The 21,690-nt window shown below is 36.4% G+C and overlaps 1 protein-coding gene across 1 annotated transcript in view; it reads right to left on the reverse strand.

The window, feature by feature from the left end:
* Positions 1-208: 208 nt before the first annotated feature.
* The window catches only part of smyd3 (SET and MYND domain containing 3), a 75,343-nt gene continuing 53,861 nt past the window's right edge, over positions 209-21,690 (reverse strand). The window contains exons 6-12 of the mRNA XM_028016064.1: positions 16,249-16,316; positions 12,354-12,456; positions 11,694-11,804; positions 8,485-8,572; positions 7,880-8,054; positions 1,096-1,204; positions 209-360 (exon numbers count right to left, since the gene is read on the reverse strand). Of these exons, the coding sequence (XP_027871865.1) occupies positions 256-360; positions 1,096-1,204; positions 7,880-8,054; positions 8,485-8,572; positions 11,694-11,804; positions 12,354-12,456; positions 16,249-16,316 (759 nt within the window). The 3' untranslated portion in view covers positions 209-255. The remainder of the gene's footprint in view (positions 361-1,095; positions 1,205-7,879; positions 8,055-8,484; positions 8,573-11,693; positions 11,805-12,353; positions 12,457-16,248; positions 16,317-21,690) is intronic.

Consider the following 21,690-nt stretch of genomic DNA (forward strand, 5'->3'; position numbering starts at 1 on the left):
AATGGAAAATTTCCAGGGGGTCTTTTGTGGGCTCTAGTGCCCCTTATATGAAAGTAGGCTGACAGGAAAGGGGGATGGAGAGGGGGGAAGACATGCGGCAAATATCGCCGGGTCCGGGAATCGAACCCACGACGGCCGCGTCGAGGACTCAAGGCCTCCAAATGTGGTTCGCGCTAACCACTACGCCACCATGGCAAGCCCAGAAATATAAACTTTTAAGGTACGTTTAATGTTTCTATCAGTCCATAGTCTGTCTTAATGTCTGCCAGACATTTCCAGACGACATTCCTCCATCTTCATCCTCAGGTCAGAGGTCAGTGGGTGACCATCACCATGAGTCATCCTCATGATTGTAAAAGCCTGATGGAAGAGGAAACATGCAAAAAACATTAGCAAAAAGTAGTTTATTCAAGTGTATCGTGCTTAAGTTATACTAAAAATGAAACTGTGTAATGGAAGATTAATTTTTACAAACCATATTTTACATAAAAGTCTAAGACTAATATACTTAGTCTAAGACTAAGTTGAGTCCTAGTGTTATATACTTAGTCTAAGACTAAGTATATAACACTAGGACTCAAATTTGTACATTAATATTAGAGTGTATATGTTGATAAAGCCTACACTGCAAAAACGCAAAATCTCACCAAGTATTTTTGTCTAGTTTGCTGACATGTAGATATCTTTATCTACTTTAAATAAGACAAAACTAACTAACAAGTAACTGTTCAGTGATATTTAGGAGCTTGTTTTTTTGTAAATAATCCCTTAATATTGAGGCAGATGTTTTCACTTATAACATGGAAAAGATGCCTTGTTATAAGCAAAATAATTTGTCCCAGTTTAGTTCAAAGAAGTATTAAATTAGTATACTTTGTAGTACACTACAAGTACATGGTGCAAAATATACTTGCTATGAAATTAACTTCAAATACACTATTTTTTGTTAGGAGTTATGATCTTTTATTCAGGAAATGTAATGGTACAAAACATCACAATTTAACAATCAAATTATGAGATATAAACTTTAGATGTCTGTAATAAATGACACAACAATAACAAACACTGTAAAAACACAAAGCAGAATCTAATAACCTCTTTGAAAGTGTCCAAAGCGTCCTCCAGGTGCTCCAGGTAATGCTGCAGCTTCCCCACTCTCATCAGCTGAACTCCATGAACTGGATGAGGATCAGGGTAAAAGAACCTACAGAAACAACAGAGGACAATTTACCTTCAGCTCAAATATTTCTGTATTTATGTAGTTTTTGTTATTCTTCTCTGAGGATTACAGGACATTCTTGAGCTTAACTGAAAGTGGAAGTCTGAATAGCTCAAAGCAACAGAAATCTCTCATCAGAGTCTGCAGACTCAGGATGGGCAGAAATTGTTTCAGGCAAAAGGTTTCCAAATGCAGCAGAGAGATCTGAAATGTGTTGTGTGCAAATAAATGTGCGTTGTATTTAAGCAGAATTAAAATCATACATTATGTGCAATAAAGTTACACTTTTAAACTTCTACACCCTGCTGAATAAACATGTTTACCTGGTTTTTCAATTTGTCCTATGCTCAGTTTTTGTTAACATGTCAAGTTTTCTGCAGGGCTGCATAAAATCAGAAATATATTTAATTACAAAGCTCCTTCCAAACACAACAATGACATGATCGATTATAATTAACAATTTTTTCAGACATTTTTCTTTGTTTATGTGTCGACAACAGAACGGCTCGACACTTGAAGTATATTGTGAGCAACATTTTGCATCCAAGCAATTCTGTGTGATTCCAATATTGACAAAATTAATATTGATAGATGTTAACATCAGGTTTGAACTGTATATTCATATTTTTTATTATTATTTCTATTCATGAGGACAATAAGCATCTAAAATATTAAATCTTAACCAACATTAGACTCAAAACCAAAACTCCTCTTCCCGTTTTTCTTGTCATAAAATTTTCCCCACATTATTACAGCTTCATAAATTTAATTTTCTCCCTCTATACTGTGGTCTTTAGAAAACACTTCACTAAATGAGAGACATTATTCCGACAAGACAAGTATCTTCATCCAATCAGACCTGAAGCATTGCTCTCCAGGTCTCCCAGTTCAGCCAGATTAAAAAGGCCAATTTACCCAAAGGGGAATATTGAAAAAGCTGCTTAAAAACACAGCAGCTGCGTCAGTGAGGAAGACAGTCAGCCTCAAGTACCAGTCAGAGGAACTTCATGTTTGTGCTGCAACATGAACAAACTCAAGGAACTATTTCAATGTTGGTTTTTAAAAACTTTCCTACACCAAACTATTTTTTAAACTCCATCTTCCTGCCTTAAATGTCTTTCCCCTTTGCTTACTTGTCTATTTTTTTTGGTTTTGCTTTCAGGCTTCGGGGATTAAAGATGCTGATGTTGTTCAGCTTGTCAAACCTTTACTCTATTTAATCTTAAATTAATTACACACATTGTAAAAATCCTTTAAGACTAAACCATATGATGGCATTAAAATGTTCAGCAGCAAAGTGTAAATCCTTCTTCATTTATATTCTCAAATTTGAATTTCAGGCGCAGCTTCTCCATCTTTCAGTCAACAGCCAGCATCATTATTGTAGGAGGATGCACACATAAGGTCAATACGAGTCCACTTCACCCGAATTAACTCGGCTTATTTGTCAGATTGTTTCTATATGCTCTCAGTCGCATCGAATTTTAGAATAAAAAGCAATTAATATCAAGTAAAATCTAAGTTAATTAAAACGAGGCGGCCACAACCTGAATAATCTGTTACTCTGTGGCTTCTCTGATTATTTTCTAAGCTAGTTTTTGTTTTTCCCTCTCGGTACTAATTGCCCATTTGTTCACACCGTCAAGCTCAACTAAACAACCAGCCGACATGCTGCACAATTACAGAGGTGGACCCCAGTCCTGTGGTTAAAAGCGATTAGTTAAGCAGAGAATTCAGTTTCAAAACCAGCGGCATTAGTCCTCCATGAATAATAACAAGTTGCAATATTGATTTAATTATCAATCCGTTGATTCTGGCTAGCGCAAAAACGCAAACGCGCACACGAGGGCCGCATTCCAATTAGATTTCATTTTTGCATATGCAACCAAAAGGCAATTAAAATAATTTTATTAACTTGCTGTGTCCTGACTTTTCACCCAATTTTCTTTTTCTTTTCCAGTGAGAATAAACTGAAGAGAAATATGGAAAGCTGGTTAGAAAATCATAGCTCTCAGCGATAAGAGAGAGAGGAACAGAAATTAATAGTTGTGGAAAGTGTAGCATTTTAAGGCAAATGCAGTGGAACTAATTAGACGCTTGTTTAGAGCTGGAAGATTCACACCCTGCTGTTTTTATAGGAGAGCGAAACACAAATCGTCTTACTGAGGAGAATAACGAAAGAGAGTTTTCCTCAGCATTACATCACTTCACTTCTACTTTCTTCCACAAATGAGCAAACTTGGAACAATCCTGTGTTTATTAGTATGATAAAAGATGACTTCTATGAGCTTTAAATCACATCTGACGTTTTGTCCTCGTTTTTCCACAGCCAAATTAATGTTAAAATTAGGGAAAATCCCATAAGATACAATAAACCCTAACATAAAACAGTAATACATTTCACTAGAGTCAGTGAATTGCATTTTAAGTTGGATATAAGAAGCCAAAACAGAGAGGGAAGGAAGCTCTCTTGCTCAGACATAAGACTTCATGCCAACAATTCGCTCCATCCCATCTTTCTATTTATTTGATTGTCAGGGACAATTTATACTGTAGTACTTACATACATGACTAATTTGCAATGCTTGTCCCTAGAAGGGCTAGTACATAAACAATCACTACCAATCTGGGAACAATCTGACAAACCCTTCAGCTATTTAGCAAAGATGAAAGGGCAAACATAACCCAAAAAGAATGTCTTTAACTGCAGCAATATGTGGTTCTACAAAGTTTTGAGCTTTAGCAGAAAAAGGTTGCTTTTTTATCAATCTGCTCTGCTTTGTGTTAGTCTGTAACACAGGATCCACATAAAACACACTTAAGTTTGTAGGCTTACCTTGATAGAAAACTACTGGACAGATACACAGTGCATTGCAAAAAACAAACATGCCAGAAAATCTCACTTATTACAGCCCCATTTGTTCTTAACTTTGCAAGCGAGAATTATACCTCAGTTTGCATGAAACATGATTGTTTCCACCTGGGAATGGAGGAGAAGTGAGAGCTTATATTTAAATAATTTCACAGGCAGGCTTGAAAAGACTGAAATTCTACTGAGGCTTTGGTGAATGCTAGGCTAACATTTATATCAATCCAGCTGAATGTTAATGAAGAGTTGAGTTCTTGCCCTGAAACAACTGCAGCTGGATGCAACAATTCATGTTTACACAGAGGTGGAAGGCAAAAAACATTAAGGCACCAGATCCTACCACAGTATATTCCCTTAGCTCTATGTGAAAGCTATACTTTTATACATAAATTTTTCTTACAAATACAGGTTTATGCATTGCATATGCATGATTCATGAAAGCGTGTAAGAGCATATCTATGCCAGTAAAATATGGGAAGAATAGAGACGTTCGATGAGCCTGGCTTGCACAGCCTGCAGCAGGTGTGCATTATTCGCAAGGAATAACCTCTCTATACATCACAGGCTGGGAAATAAAAATTGGGAAAGGACTTGCCATGAGAGTGAGAGAAGAAAGGAATGCAGAGTGAGAGGAAGGAGAGGAGAAAGGGAGACGTGGAGAGCTCCTGCAGCTACTTTCAGCCCAGAGGAAGAGACGAGATGAACACGGAGTTTTCTCCTCCAACTCATTCTTCACAATCTCCCCACTTCTTGTTTTTCATTATTTTACATTCATTGTGGTCTCCCTTCCTTGCAAAAAATATTTTCAGTGTTTTGCTGCTTATTTACGCATGCAATCAGTTTCTCTCCGCTCTGTTAACCCAGGTGAGTTTCCAGTCTTCCACTAAAGCTCCCCTAAACCTCCACAGGATCATGGCAGAGATTTTATTAAGGAAGTTCAAACTCTTTTTTTTATTAAACTCAAAAGAGGTTGAAAAATCCCAAATCTTCCTCCACATACCTCTTTAGTTATGAACCTTTAACATTTGAAGGAAAAAACATTGTTTTTTGACATTTCCCTTAAGCTTTAAAAGCCCCTCACTGCTCAGTGGATTGGTTTGTAATTTGTACAGTAAACCTTTCAGGTAACGTCTTCTCTTGGGAATCGGTTCAGATCTTTAATATCAAGTTTATTTTGCTCTGCAGAAAAAATTCAGGCTGTGCATTTAAATATCACAGATCTCTTAATAGGAAAAAGAAGCAGGTTTTTGCAACAAACTGCAGCAGTTATTGTGCTACACATATTACATTTTAAATAAAACTCATCTGGATTTGCATTATTTTGATGTAAGGAAAATAGTTAATTGTTGAAGAAATAATCATCCTTGAAGTTTAAGATTATACAATGCAAGAACACAAAATCTTACTATTTTTGATATTTAAAGTTTCTAGTGTAAATGTCTTAGTGCACTTGAAATGAGACAAAACTAACCTCCAGGTAACTTTTCAGCAATAAATGGGAGCTTGTTTTAAGTCAATAATTACTTAATGTTGATGAAAAAGTTACATTGTCGGATTATTTCACATTTATAAAATGGGAAAAAATGTCTTGTTTCACTGGCAAAGTATTTCACTTAGAACTAGAATGTTTTCATCAATATTAAGGACTGACAAAAGACAAGCTTATACCATTCTAAAAAATTACTTGTAATTTTTGTCATATTTCAAGTGGACTAAGACATTTCCACTAGAAACTGGACGAAAAAAATGCTTGGTAAGATTTTGTGTTTTTGCTGTGTTGACAGACACAAAAAAATATTTCCAAAATAACCTTTCATTAATATGCGAAGACTTGCTTCAGCATATTTATGTGCTAAAAAAACTCTGGAAGTCATTAACACATCACTTGTCTTTTCCAGCAGCCATTGTACAGTGCATACAGCGGTGAAACCAGCTGACCAAACGTGCTGGAGCTCCAACTGGGTCGCAAGGGCTCGGCTTTGCTGGCGTTGCTAGGTAACGAGCTGGGCTTTGCTGAGGTTGCTAAGTGAGGGTCACCGCCTGTTAATTTGTGACTTTACATACCGGAGGTTTATGAAGTGGTTCATTTTCCAGACACCAAAAAACAGGAACTTATTGCTAAAAAACAGCTGGGTGGGTTTCTTAAAGCGCTTTGCCTGTTTTTAGAAGCAGCTAAGAACCAAATGAAAGTACAAAAACAATGCAAATTATTAATTTCGCATAATAGGTCCCCTTTGAAGCAGAGTTAGGTTACAAGATAAAAGCTCTGTTCACTCCCTCATCTGATTATGCCCACATCAACTCTGGAGGAGCTGCAGACATCTCCAGCTCAGGTGGTTAAATCTGATAACAGGACAGCTGTTAGTCATAGACTCCACAAATGTGGCCTTTAGGGAGGAGCAGCAAGAAGAAAGCCATGTTTTTTAAATTACCCAGATCCCCTTTCTTCTCACCACTGCCACTCTTTCCTTCTGCAGCTCAGAGTCTGCTTATTTATTTATAAGCTGTGTTGTGGTTTCTCTCCTGTGGTTCGTTGTTGCTGGTGTGAGCGAGAGCACGGCTGTGCCACTGGAGCTCTGCCCTTCACACAAGATCAATTAGTCTCACACACACAAAGGAAAGTGCATAAGAGGTGGAAGGCTGAGAGAGAACATACTGCACTGCAGAAACCAGGATGCAGAGGTGTGTGAGAGTTGTACATATCAAATCAGACAATAATTCACCTCAGGTACATCTAGGATGTCCACATATTTAAATACCTACATGATTTTTAACTTCCAGTAAAAAGACGTTCATCAAAAAAAAAAAGTTAATTCAATGAAATATTTTCTGTGATATTGACATTTTTACGTTTAGAAATACATATCCCTCATCTCATTTCTCAGTTTCTACATTCTCTCCTACCTTTTTATATTTCCCACCTGTGACAGAATCCAATGATCCATGGAAGAAGGTGGACAAGTCAGGTTAAGGGCACTGAACAAATCGAGACATAATTTCTTTGCAGCCATCATTTGCAGCTGACGTTTATTACATATGAGGCATGGCACTGCTCCATCATCATCTCTCCGTTGTATTGTTACTGTACTTTATGATCTCTGTCTCTGACCAGAGCAGTGTGAAAACATACAGAATTACTTATAGTTCAATTTAGTGTATAAACCCATGTGAGGTGTTACAGATGTTGGATGGAGACCCTGGCAGCTTTTCCTATTATTGCTTTTTTCCTACCAAATAAAATAAATAAAAATGAAAGCCAGATGCCAGACAATTTAGAAATATGACACAAAATACTTAGAAGCTAGAAGACTAATTTGTAGAGCTGAAGTTATTTATGGTCTAATTCAGCTAGTTGACTGCTGCTGTGCATAAAATATACTGTATTTACAGCTGCTACTGCCATGTTCCTGAGTAGTTTATTAAATAAAAATGTTCATTAGCGCGCCAGACCTTCATTACCGTGAACTCTAATGATTTGCATTCATGACACAATGCAAACTGTTTTATATTTAATGCCTCCAGCACCAGCCCTAAATGATCATTATAAATCACTGTAAGAGTCACAGTCAGCATATTATAAGATTAAACCCAATAAACAAAATCGTCAGAAATCTGTAAAATGATTATTTAAACTCTGAGGTTATAGTAAATAGATTACGAGGCCAAACATGATTTTCTCTCTTAAAACCTTAACATATAATAATTGGATTAAAACATGCTTTATGTAACAGAGATTTTCTAAAGAATTAAAACTAATTCTTTAGTTTTAATTCTAGAGAATTAAAACTCACCTGTAAGCTGGAAGTGTCTTCATGCCGTATCTCAGAGCCTCCTCCCACTGCCCCAGCTGAACAGCAGCATCTAACGCCATGTCTGTGACCCTCAGCTTGTACAGATTTTCATCAGGAAGTTCAGCTCCAGCAGCTGACAGGAGATTACAGCAGCTCTCCAACAACGCCGGCCAATCTACAGGGACAAGAATTAAGGAAAAGGAACAACAATCCTCGAAGGAAGTCTAAAGTACTTCTGAAAATGGCCACATAAATGTACAGATGTCGTTTTATGTAAATATGTCTGCATCCCTTATGTGTTGATTTATGGATACAAAAGAAAAGTTACACATTTAATTGGCAATTATTTAAATTTTTTAAAGATATATAAATATTTACACCCCAACGAACATTTGAATATGATTGATGATTGTGGCGAGTTAGTCATGTTAAGTTTTCATATTCACTACAAAATGTTTCTAAGAAACCAGGATGTAAAATGCTAACATGACAAAACATCATAGCTATTGTAAAGCCAGCAGATGTCTGCAAAGAATAATCATCAAGACTCAGTAACAGTTACTGGGAATCCGGCGTTTCTGCTGGAAAATGGAGGGAAAGGATACTGGACTCGGTTTTCAGTCCTTCCAGTCTCGGTAGCGCCACCTTCAGCTGCTGCCACTTTTCTTCTTTCCCCGACAGCATGAATCCCTCCTGAATCAAAGTAAAACAATATAAAAACTAACCAGAGATCTTGGTCTGGAATGATCCTATAGGTCGCTGCAAACTCACTAACCACCACAGAAAAAAAAAGTTTAAAAAAATTGGACCAGTTTAAGTTGTATGTTGTTCTGTGGCTAATAATCATGGAGTGCTTAGGAAAAATATTCATACTGTTTACGTTTTCCCATTTTCCCATGATACACTAACTTCAGTGTATTTTATTGGGATTTTATGTGATAAAATGACAGAAAGAACCACATGGTTGTAAAGTGGAAGGAAAAGACACATTAATTTTTAGATTTACATTACATTCATTTGTTTTTGGTCCCATAGAGTCAATACTTTGCTTAACCATATTTTGAGGTCTCTTCTGGAAAGTTTCCATCAACTTCGCAAAACAAGAAATTGAAATTTCTTCCAAGCTGATAGCTGCGAACATTAATTATCCAAATCCTCTGGTTAAAGAGGAATAAATAAAAATGTACATCAAATTTTGTGGTTGCAAATAAACAAATTGAGGCAAAGTTCAAGATGTATTCAAGGCACTTCAAATAACAAATTCAAAACTTAACTTCATGCCAAATATTTTACTAAATTCTACTGTCCCATCAGTTAAATCCTTTCAAAACAATGTAATTTTTTATTGTAATATGTTCTTACAAAAGTACTCCTCTGCCTTCATGTCGACTATGTTGCCATGATAACTTCAGGTCACAACTGTGCAGCCGGTCGTCAGATTAAAGCAACTGAAATAACACACAGTGTCTGTGTTGCACTACAACAAAGGGTTAGTTGAATAAAATAAAGCCATTGTGGCAAAACGACTCACACACACAAGAATAAAGAGGCACAGCACTTCTGTGTGTAGGGGAAATGTCATTTAAATCATAGAATAGAGACATCAAAGGCAAAAGTGAAGGCAGAAACAAAAAAGAGTGGGAGAAAGTAAACAGAGTTGGACGGAAACGCTGCAAAATCAGGGCAGGAAGACAGAACGGGCATAGATGGATGGAAAAGGAAAGTGCAGCTGAAAGACAAGATAATTTTCTCATTTTTCAGTAGGTGGCCAGGCAGACAGAGGGAGGGTGTAGAGAGGTGGAGCGTGACAGAGTGACAGAGAAGAAGAGGAGGACAGCAGGAGATAAGAAAGCATGTCGGAGTGAAGGAGGGAAGAAGAGAAGAGGACAGGAGAGGGTACACTGAGACACGTTGTGCACCCATACGCTGTCTGAGCAGCAGCGTAAATGTGTGTGATGGCAGGAGAAAGAGGGTGGAGGAACACACAGGGGTGTGTTTTAACTTCTGAAAACATTTAGTTCATCCATTTAATCAATATATCATCAGCTGAAAAAAAAAGACAATGGGGACCGGACGATGTGGCTGAAAAACCTATCCTGATAAAAGCGTTTTATATCGGTCGATATCGATAATTATTCATTATTTTTTTTATTTTATTTTAAATATCTAAAACCAAACTTACCCTTCCTATTTCATCCACTGTTTTCACTCCACTCCTTTGTTTTGTTTTTAAGCAGTTATGAGGCACGGTGGCAAAACCTTAAACTGCTGCTTTGCCAGTTACTGAACATGTTGTTGCTAGGTAACCAAAGAATGAGTGAGTTGCTAGGTAACCAGAGAGTGAGTGAGTTAGTTGATTCCACTGTCCTTGTTTAAGCTGTGAGAGGATGAGCAGCTAAAATTATTTCAGACAAAATATCCATTCATATTGATCACATGTCTATAAATTGTTACCAATTTATTGTCCACAGCAATATTATTATTGCTGTGGACAATAATATTAATAATATTAATAATAATAATATTATTATTATTATTATAATAATATTATTATTATTGTGGTCATTTAAAAGAGAAACAAAATAAATGCATTTTGAATCTTCTCATATTTAAAGAATGATCTTGTGGGAGGACAAAACCTACTTTGTCTGCACAGTCTGACATGTGAAGGCATTACGATTGTTTTCATTGGCTTTTGGAAAAACATATTTTTATGTTTTATATCTTGTTTACTTTGCTAGAAAAATGCCAAAATGTTGTGCTGCTGAGTTTTGTGGGAGCATTAAAGAATGTTGTGAATCTACAAGAACCAATCAGCATCTATCCTGTCTCCTGACCGACACAGCGCCCCCTGCTGATTCCACTATTGATTCCAGTTTTAGGCTCGAGATGCGCCATAAATCCACACTATGCTGACAAACGCATTGTAACCATTTCTCCATGTTTTCCTCCATTAGGTAGGAAGGACCCATGAGGCATGTTGACACAAAGCTACATCAACAGGACAAAAGATCCTGTTTTCTTTCACATTGTTGATTTTTGCAGCATCCTTTTCCTCTGTTACCAGTTAAAAGTTGCACATATGTCTGACATTCCCATCAAACGGCTCTTTTATAAACAGTCAATGTCCTAATTGTGACGAATGTGCATTAGACACTGCAAATCCATATGTGGAACCAACTTCCTGTTTTGACTGCGAAGGTTGTTACTTTTCAGCTAAACAAAACAATAGGAAGGTCAGTCATCATTTATTTACGTTTTGTAATGTAATATTTATGGGTTTTAAATCTCTAAAACACATTTGCCACACAAAACAATATGAAACAATCTTCAGTGGATCCTGCTTTTTAGTAGGTCTTGAATTGAAGCAAGTTTATTTTTATAGCACATTTTAGCAACAAGGCAATTCAAAGATACAATAACAACATAAGCAACAAAAAATATTTTGCAGTGGATAAAATAAAGGAAATTAGTAAGTTGGAATAGAGACTATATAATAACTAGAATATCATTATTTTTAATGAAAGGCAGTTCTAAAAAAATCTTTGTTTTAGCCTTGATTTTTTTCAGAATTTTTGCAGAATAACTATAGAATAAAAAAGAAGCAAAAAAAAAATCCCCGCAAAACATTTCTATATTGATTCAGAAACACAAACGAATCACTGCTTTCTCTGATCTCATTTTAATAATAGAGTATTTTTTGTTTTTATGTTTTGACAGTTTGTTTTGATGCAATAAAATAAAATTTATTTTGACCGAGTATGAAAATAGTAAAAAGTTTCCAGTAGTTTTAAAGGTTTCTGTTGGTCCTCACCTCTTTTTTTGAGCTGCATCTCTGGCAGTGGCAGATGAAGTGGTACTGCTCCTGCAGCTGCTTCTGCCGCTCTTCAGTCAGGGACAAAGTCTCAATATAACTTATCGTTAACTAGGCACAGGAGAGAACATGACACTCAAAGTCACACTTTTTGAATGTGAAAGTGAAAGTGTCTGCTTTCATAGCACTTTTGAACATTTTGTGATAATGCAGAGCAAAATTAAGTGTGAGTCTGTGAAGACGGATTTAAAAAAAAAAAAAAAAGATGAATTTGAGTGAAGCTGTGCATGGATGAAATTTTTGCTGTGGCACTATATGTGTGGATGTGTGAGAGTCTAAGTCCAGATGGCAGGGATGAATCTCATTATATTTAGTCACAATGCATCTCATTACACAGTCACAAGGGATGATGGGAAAAAAATGGAGAAACACAGCCGCGTTAGACGCTGTCATCCTGCTTGTGCTACAGAGATGTTTCACTAAGATTAATAACAAAGTTTATTATGCTTCTACTGATATTTTTTAGTATAACAGTAATTATACTATTTCTACAACATTTATAATATAATAAATGTTGCTATAGTGAGAAAACATAAAAGAAGAATCATGTTAAACGTTGTTAATGGTGTAAAAATAGAGCTTGAATTTTCTTCGTCTTACCTCGTCTTTAGGGCGAATATCCTGGACGGCTCGGAGCTGCAGCCGCTCACCCTCAAACACCATCACACAGTTTGGCCGACAGTCATGATTCAAAAGGGATAAACTGAGACAGACGAGAAGAAGAAGTAGAAGTAGAAGAAAAGAGGACAGCAGAACAAGAGGAGCATGTAGAACAGGAAGAAGATCACAAAAGACCAATAAGGAGTAGAGAAAAAGAGGAGAAAATCGGGAGAAAGAGGAGCAGAAGGAAGGGTCAGAAAAAATAAATCATTTGTGTTTAACTAGGAAATTTTACATTTTCTGTCAATTTACATTCACAACTGCAGTTCATAATGTCTTGTCATAAGATTTTAAACCATTTAACTGACAGACTTCAGTCTAAAAATACAAAGACTAAAGCACCAATTTTACATAGACTCAGTTGATTGGCGACTAAAATCAAGAGATTTTTTTTCAAACACATATCCTATAGAGAGAAAAAAATACTTAATTTATACATGTTGACTTAAATGGGACGCAGTTCTGGTCAGATGTTTACATACACTCGTTAGACCGAGGGCTGACAGTGAACGGCTGCTTATTCGTGACCTCCATATCTTTCCTCGTTAAAAGTCACGCAATAAAAATGACAAGTTTCTTTTCTATCCTTGTCTGTTTGTGCAGCCGACCCCACAGCATCATATGACCATTTTTTACTGCGAAGTCAACTTAATAAAAGCGATATTGGCTGTCAGGTGTGAGATTTTTGATAGGCTTTACAGGAGCGCATTGGTTGTTTTGACGTCCATCACGGTGGAGTTTCGAAGAGAGTGACGTCACATGCTCAGGGTCAATAGATTATCACACATTTTTTAATTGCTCGTTTCATTATTGGCTACTGTGCTGTGCTGTGTTTCATGGTTTGAAGCACTCTGAACTGCCTTGTTGCTAAAATACGAAATAAATTTTACTTGACTTGATTTTCCTATTTACACTGGTAGAACGAAATATAGAAAGAAAACCTTAACTTTATAAAGCCTATTTAATGCCACAATAGACACATTAAAGTTTTAGGTAGAACAAATATTTATATATCTATAGTTCCTTAACTATAAAGTACTAAGAGAGAGGTTTTTGATCATTTTGATCATGCAAATGCATACATGAAAACATTTTTGATTTTATATTATCACAAAGTACAGTAGTGTCTCCAATCCAGCCATGAACAGATACTCTGCTGCAACGTTTAGATTTATCAATGTTTCAGCACACATGAATTATTTTTAGAAGAGGAAATTCAACCTTTTGATTCTGGCATGTCGGAGCAGAATATTTCCTAAAGTTGCTGCACAAAAAGGCTTGAATCAAGCATACGTTTTACTTGAATTTATTCAAATAAAACAACACAGTATATAATGGTAGTATTATGCAGCACCTCAATCAACAGAAGGTGTCAACACCCTAACTATAAACCCCAAATAAAAGTCTGGAAATGGGTATTTACTCAGCTGTACGTCTGTACCTGAGGAGCATATTACCTGCAGCTTGACGAGAATTTAACTCTTATTAAGAAGCCCCCAGCACAACGCGAAAAAAGACGTTTAATATCGCTGCACACATGGCTGGGAAAAAACACTGAAGGGGTCTGTGTGCTTTTACAGCCCCCTCCGTCACTGCAGCTATCGTTTATCATGTTCAGTGAAACAATGGGTGCATGAGATTAAGAATGCGTGTTCAGCCTTTGCAAAACCATCAATAACGCCCCTGGCTTTACTCTACAGTGGAGAAGTTGCAGGTTGAATATCAACCAGACATCAAGCCCTCTGAAAGACGCTTTTATCTTGAAGGGGAGCAGCTCATTAGCATGCTAATTAGATTAATTGACTAACGACTCACATAAACGGTATATGTGAAAGTAAACGTTGCTGTGTGGCGGGGTGGAGAGTGAAAATATAATCCATACATCTGATACTTGCCAGGAAAATATTATTTAAAATACAAGCCTTTTATCAGGAGTGGAGACCGCCAGCCCTTGAGGTCAGACCGTCCTGAAGGTTTTAGATGTTCCCATGCTCTAACGCTCAGGACTTCAATGCTGCATCATTAGCAGGTTTCTGCAGAGTGGATTCACAGGGTTTAACTTGTGAGTTCACAAGTTAAAGCAGACTCACTTTAACTTTATTTTAAGTTTATTTAAATTTAAACAGAGTTAAGACACATGCAACACTTGCAGGACCAAGATAGCCCATGTCTATTTTAAATATGTTAAAACCTCAAAAGTTCTAGAAAATCAGAATTTATAAAAAAAAACTTTTGTTATAAAGTGGCATGTTCTAGATTTATCTTTTAATTACTTTTATTTTATTTTTGAGAATAATGATTCGAAATGCTAAGCGACTCCAAGTCAATTTGTCCTGTTTCCCATTAAATCTCTTCCTACTTCCTATTTATGCTCTTAAATTACCTTTTTACACCCAAATATTAAAACTGCACAATTTCTGTTTATTCCACTTTGTTGTTAGCTAATTTAATGGTTTCTTAAACTTTTTATAGTAATTGTGTTGTAGTTTCCTTTGTTCTGTTTGTACTGATTATATTTATTGACAAAATGTGTGTAAAGTCATTTTAACACAGAGCTCTACTTTATCTCCACTGAAAAGATGAAATTCCTTCAAGTTCAACTAAAGTTGTTGAATTTTACTGATTTAATTTTGTCATGATTAACAATGGTATCTGGGATTAAACAAATTTTCAAGAAAGAAAATGCAGAACTCATGTTATGAAATTTCAAGATAGCAGGAAATATGAACTGCCAAGGAGCATAAAGTGGGAAATTATTGAAACTAAATGCTGCTAATATTTAAAAGCTTTGTAGATGTTTAGCATCCTGCAATGGAAACGCACCTTTAGTCCCGATAAAAACTCAAGAGCTTTTAGATCATATGTTCAGTGCGATAACTGGCCCTGAAGCAATACTGGGAGTAAAATTAAACCAGTAAACCAAAGGCGAAAAAGTAGTTTTTGAAGTACAACATAGCCAGAATACAGAAATAAAGAGACGAGCTGAACTGAGGTGCAGCCGTGGAAGAATAATCCCCCGACTTTCTTTAGCAAACCCACGGTTGCTAGGCAACCTAAAATACGAATAGACAGGGGAGCATCCTGCAAACGAGTCCATCATTTATGGATGAGTAGAAGCACAAATCACACCCAGACACGCGGCTTGGCTGAGCTTCACTGAAGCCACTGCGACCATCTGACATCTCAACGCTGGCCAGATAAACTGGCTGGGATACCTGCGGCGTCAGTGACCGCACTAGTGTGTGTGTGTGTCTGTGTGTGTGTGGGTGTGCATGTGTGTGTGTGTGTGTGTGTAGCAGCACTAACAGCATGTACAACAACAGGCCAAATCCCACCCCGTTCACCCAGGAAGCAATAGAAGGGATTACCGAGCATATCGGCTTGCTGTGTGTGTTTGTGCACGGATCTTTCACTTTCACAGTCCAGACAACAACCGTTTCATCATTCACACAACACTTCCAGTCAAATCTCATTTTCCCTCAAAAGACGCTGGCTTCTGTCGCCCAAACTGTGCGATGATATTCCTCCAGGTTTTCACCTAACAAGGGGTAAAAAAAAAAAAAAAAAAAAAAATCAAGTCTTCTTTTCCCTCCCTTTGCTTCTGACTTCAAAGACGTGTCAGGACAGAGCGGGAAGCGCTGCGAGGGCTTTGAACGTGCGCCGCGGTGAAGGACTGATGGGGCAAAAACTGCATCTCCAAGCGGCATTTTAATCTAGTCAAAGTTACAAGACTGGGCGAGGCGAGCTATACTAAAATTAATTAAACATTTTTTCAGTTCTGTGGGCTTCAAACCCTGATATTATTGCATATGCAAGAGTATAAAAAGAGTGTTACCTTGGATAAAGCCCCACTCCGACCTCCTGCAGCTCCCCGTCACTGATGGTGAAACAATTACACGTCACCTTAAGAAGAAATCAGAGATAAACAAAGGAGAGAAAGTGATCATCAGCTACTTCAGGGGATCAAAATAACTTTAATCATTTGTTATTCTCACATAGATGAAACTGGCATGCCGACTTGCAGGTGTTCAGGTTATTTCTGAGTAGCAGAAGAAAACCTTTTCTCTCCAAAATGCAAAATCTTACAAACTATTTTTGTTCTGGTTTCAAGTGAAAATATCTCACACTTTGATTCAGAAAAAAAGCTAACTTACAAGTAACTTTACAGCAAGATACAAGTCAATAATATTGACTAAAAAGTACTAGTTCCAATGACAGATTACTTCACTTGTGACACGGGGAAAACGTCTGGTTATAAGTGAAATAATCTTTTTTGTAAAAAAATAAGGAATTATTGACTAAAAACAAGTTCTTATTTCTAGATGAAAAGTTACTTGTAAGTTAGTTTTGTCTTATTTCAAGCACACTTAGATATTTGCACTAGAAACGACTCCACATACTTGTTTTTGCAGCGTTCAGAAGCAAAACAAAGAATAACAGCAACATTTTTCATCAGCTATGCTAATCAAAGGTATTTTAGTAATTGAACAACTCTGCATGTGAAAGGGGGAAACAGTCCAGAGATTAGAATAAATAATAAAAACTATAAAAACATCTTTGAGGTAAAAAATTAAACTTATTCACCCAGGGCATTACAAAAAGAGAAACAGGGAAAAAAAACTTACGTAAGGGTGTGCAACATTTTATAGGAATGGCAGATTATTCCAGTATAAATCCAGCCAGAAAATCTAATTAAAGTCTAATAAACTACATTAGCTTCATCTGGTTAAGCTTGTCTAATTCAAGATGATTCTTATTGTCTGGGGGAAAACAGAGCCTGCTGTGTCTGGAAATTCGATTCCTGTGGAAACATTTTGTTGGTTTTACATAACAAATCTATTTCTGAACACACACAATTCAGGCTACCTGAGTCTCTTCTTTGTAGAAACACATTTAAATGTTGTTACAGCCATGAGCACAAACGGACATTTTTAGTTATTCTTCTTTGGAAAGCAGCTCAAGCTCCGTCAGATTGGATCGGCGGCATTTACGGCACTCCATATTTCTCCTGGTGACGTTTACACTAATCCACAAAATGACGATATAAAAAGTTGGGATAAAACGCCAGTCAGCTGATTGTCCAACAATTATTGAATAAATTTTTTGAAAATGGTTTATTCTGCTAAGTCATTCTCAATCTATGTATACAAAATCACAATACTTTGACCTTCTTGAATTCTGCACATAAAAGTATGGAAAAACTAAAACTACTTCTATAATTGGTAAAAACTGATCTACAGCTAAACAAGATTTAGCTAATAAAAACTAGCAAACAGATGCTAAAAATTAATTGAAAGTGAATTAGACAACAATATAAAACTAAACTATAATGAAAAACCCAAAACTATTATAACCCAGGTCTGTTTCTATGCAGATCAAATATACTGTACCATTTAAACCAGTTGTTTATATGGGCTGCATATAATAACATTAAACTTCTAGTTTACTCTTACAGTCAGCAGAACCTAACACATGAAATGAAGTTACAAAAAGAAAGTTTAAAATAAATAAGTGGAAAAATCAACCCACTATCATTTATTTTCATGCTTTCTGTCTTTCAGCAGGTTTAACATTGAAACTTTGGCTGCATTAATATTCACTCAACATTCAGGCTGACAGATGAAGAGAAAAATGCAGACATTCAGTGGGAGGGTTAGGATTTACAGTGAGCTACCAACAAATGTTTTCCACTCTGGCTCATTTTCACATCAAAACCAAAAGTCATCCGATGAGTTGATGTAAATCTGCAGCTGTAGCAAACATAAGTTTGCTCAGACCCCGGGGGAGCCAAGAGGTTTTCACTCAACTTATTCAAAGTTTGACTGAATCCTTCACTTTCCACACACACTTCACTGTTATGCAGTTTTCATTCAGGTATTCATCATTTGTGTCAAAAAAAGAAGAGAAGACAATGCAAGGAGATAAATGGATCAAATAAAGTGTAACATTACAGCATCAGGATTAACCAAAAAAAGGTTTTATTTAATGTTTTGATCTGCTGAAGCTCAGTCACTAACATTTACTGCCAAGAAATAACCAAAGAGGCTCCGACTGGAAAAGCACTGCAACAAATTAAACTTACCCAACTCCAACTGGACTAATGAGGAGCTGCTTTCTCCTTAAACAACAACGCTAAAAGACAGGTCCTCGGGTGATGGAAAACATGCAGCTCTCTTTTAGAAGAATCAAATTATCAGTCTGCATGGAGTAAACAAAATAATTTAAGACTGCTGGGATCATTAGCATAAAAACAAAGAGTAGAAATACAGCTGGAAAAAAGTCCTAAATGGCGAAATCTAAGCTGGAAATAAAATCAATAGAAGAACTAGAAGTGTTTCCACACTTTAACAAAGAAATTAAAGAATTAAACAGACTGAGCCGTCGTATTAAGAAGAGCTAGTTTTGTTTTGCAGAAGTGAAAGTCTATGAAACACAACTTTATGTGATGTAATAATAGAGTTATTTTTCTGTTAGTTTTAATTTAGACAGTTAACTACATAAAAGTTTATTAGGTCTGAAACAATTAATCAGATTAACTGTGATGAATAAATTGTTGAAATAATCATCAACTAATTAAGTTACTGATTAATTGTTACCTGGAGTACACAAACTCAAAAAAATGCCATTTTGTGACATATGTGGGGCAGTACTTAAACCAAAATTGTAAAACATACATTTAAGATAAAACACTTTTGTCTGTACGTTTTACCCTAAAGTCCTCAAGCAGCATAGTTTTAGCTTCACCCAGTTCAAATGAATGATATATTATTGATTTATGCAATAAAATGTTTATTTTTCTTGATTAAACAAGAATTGAGATGTTGTTCTTTTAATGTATTTCTAAATCTGTAGAATGTGGCAATTTCTCATCCAATTAATCAATTACTTGTCAGAATAATCAATAGAATGACTAAATTACTGAAATAATCATTAGTTGCAGTACTAATAGTTATTTACACTGGAGTCGTTGTTGGACCTTTACAGATAATTTCTGTTATTCGCTGACATTTGCTCAGTATACAACAGTCTTAAAAAATGACTGACTTAATATGAGCTACCCCAAATTTTCTCCACCACATCATGTCTACTTCTTACTAGAAAGCTAGCTTAAATATCTCTCTTTAGTTTTGTTATGCTGCATTCAAAGAGGCTTGAACATTAACTGGACCTAAGCAGCAAATCTCTCCGCAGTGAAACTGTGTCATGTGCTGATTGCTGCACAGACGGCAATATTTAAATTACACAGTTACACTTAAAAATTATATAGCTTTTGAGATTTTGAACCAAGATGTTTTTTTTTTAATTATTTTTACCGTTTTGCTTCCTGTAAAAACTGTAAAATTCGTCACATTGTGTCCATAGCAAATGCTGAGGTGTGTTCAAGATCATCCTGAACAAATGCTGAGGTGTATTCAAGACCATCCTGAACAAATGCTGAGGTGTGTTCAAGACCATCCTGAACAAATGCTGAGGTGTGTTCAAGATCATCCTGAACAAATGCTGAGGTGTATTCAAGACCATCCTGAACAAATGCTGAGGTGTGTTCAAGACCATCCTGAACAAATGCTGAGGTGTGTTCAAGACCATCCTGAACAAATGCTGAGGTGTGTTCAAGATCATACTAAACAAATGTTGAGGTGTGTTCAAGATCATCCTGAACAAATGCTGAGGTGTGTTCAAGACCCTCCTGAACATTTTCCACACATTTATGACTGTTGTTCAACACTTTAGTGATTAACTAATGTGTCCTTCTACCCATAATAAATCTCTTGTGCACCTGACTGAAAATCAAGTCAAAAAAACTAATTGAACCTTTTTCTGTTTTGTGAACATTGCTTTAAATTTCACATTTCTCTATAGATGCTTAAAGGACAACAGAAAACTGTCCATTTCTAACAACAGCTATGATCAAGCCATAGCAGTAAAAAGCTAAATAGAAAATCATTTTTGCTGAATTTCTTTTCCTTTACACAGAACAGCTGAACCTGGTTTGCTCTAGTGAAATGCCATGCCACATTGCACTGACGCAGTCATCAAAATATCCTCTGTTTTGGAGCGGTCAAACAATACTTAATGTCGCAGAACAGATGGGCGAACATATCGCCCATCAGTAACCATGGTGATGGCCATTTCCTTCAAGCACTAAGAGCCACTAACAGTTTACCTGTTTATTTATAACCTGCCTGTTAATAATGAGAGACTTGTGCAGATGTGAAGGAGTTCACATGAGGTGAATCTGGTGCAGAGTTGGCGAGAGCAAAGAGGAAAGAGTCTGAAGTCTATCCGTCTCAACTGAATTAAACTCTACATAATTAAATAAGAAAACCTCTGCAGAAAGTAACGTGGGTCCTTAGCAAGGATGACAACCCGAAAATAACAAAGTTACAGAGGAGAATTTTCCATTACTGCATCTGAATAAAAGACGCCAATGCAATCCTCTTACCACATTAACGGTTTTCTTCAAAAATGCTCTCGACAGCGTCAGTCTCAGCACCCATTCATTTGTTCGCTTAGTTATCGCTCAGCCTGTCATAAACAGTATTCATGGTGATTAGCTGTGGATGAAAGTTGGAGACATTAAAAACGTGAGCGAAAGGAACAAAGGCAGGCGAGTGTGGAGAGCAGGCGAGTGATGTGGAGAATAAGATCAAACATGTCAAATCCCGTGAAGGCAAAAAGAGAAAAAAACAAACTAAAAATGTCATTTATAGACTCCACAAAATGTCTAGCACTATACAGCAGCTCTCTAAAGTCTACACATCACTGTTAAAATATCAAAAATCCTTTCAAAACTTTTGCCATGTAACTTAAATAAATGCATGAATCTACTTTCGAAGAAATGTCTTTTAATTACCTTTTTTTGCAAAACAGTCAAACCTTTTATGAAACATTAAAAGCTAGACTCCTAATTACATGCTTAACGTTTTCCTCAATAGTAATAAAGAAACTAAAATGGCTGCACAAACAACTCATATTAGAATCCAATCAGATTCAGGATTTCAGTGCAGGGTGTAAAATATACGTAGAAGACAATTTGAAAACATTTTTACTCATACAAATTGCCTATAGCAGCGGATGGGATTCGAGAACAGTGACAACCAAAGTAGGGTTTGTCATCCAATATTGATGGTGTGTTGGGTCGGTTTGCTTTGTCCTGTCTAGCCAGTTAAAAAAATAAATAAAACTTGTGACTGGAAGTTTAAGGTAGCTGGAATTGGTTCAATTACTGTCACTCTGGAAAAACTACAAAGACCATCAGACCAAATCAAAGGCAGCG

This window comes from Xiphophorus couchianus, chromosome 4 (genome assembly GCF_001444195.1).
Source record: "Xiphophorus couchianus chromosome 4, X_couchianus-1.0, whole genome shotgun sequence".
Lineage (NCBI taxonomy): Eukaryota > Metazoa > Chordata > Actinopteri > Cyprinodontiformes > Poeciliidae > Xiphophorus > Xiphophorus couchianus.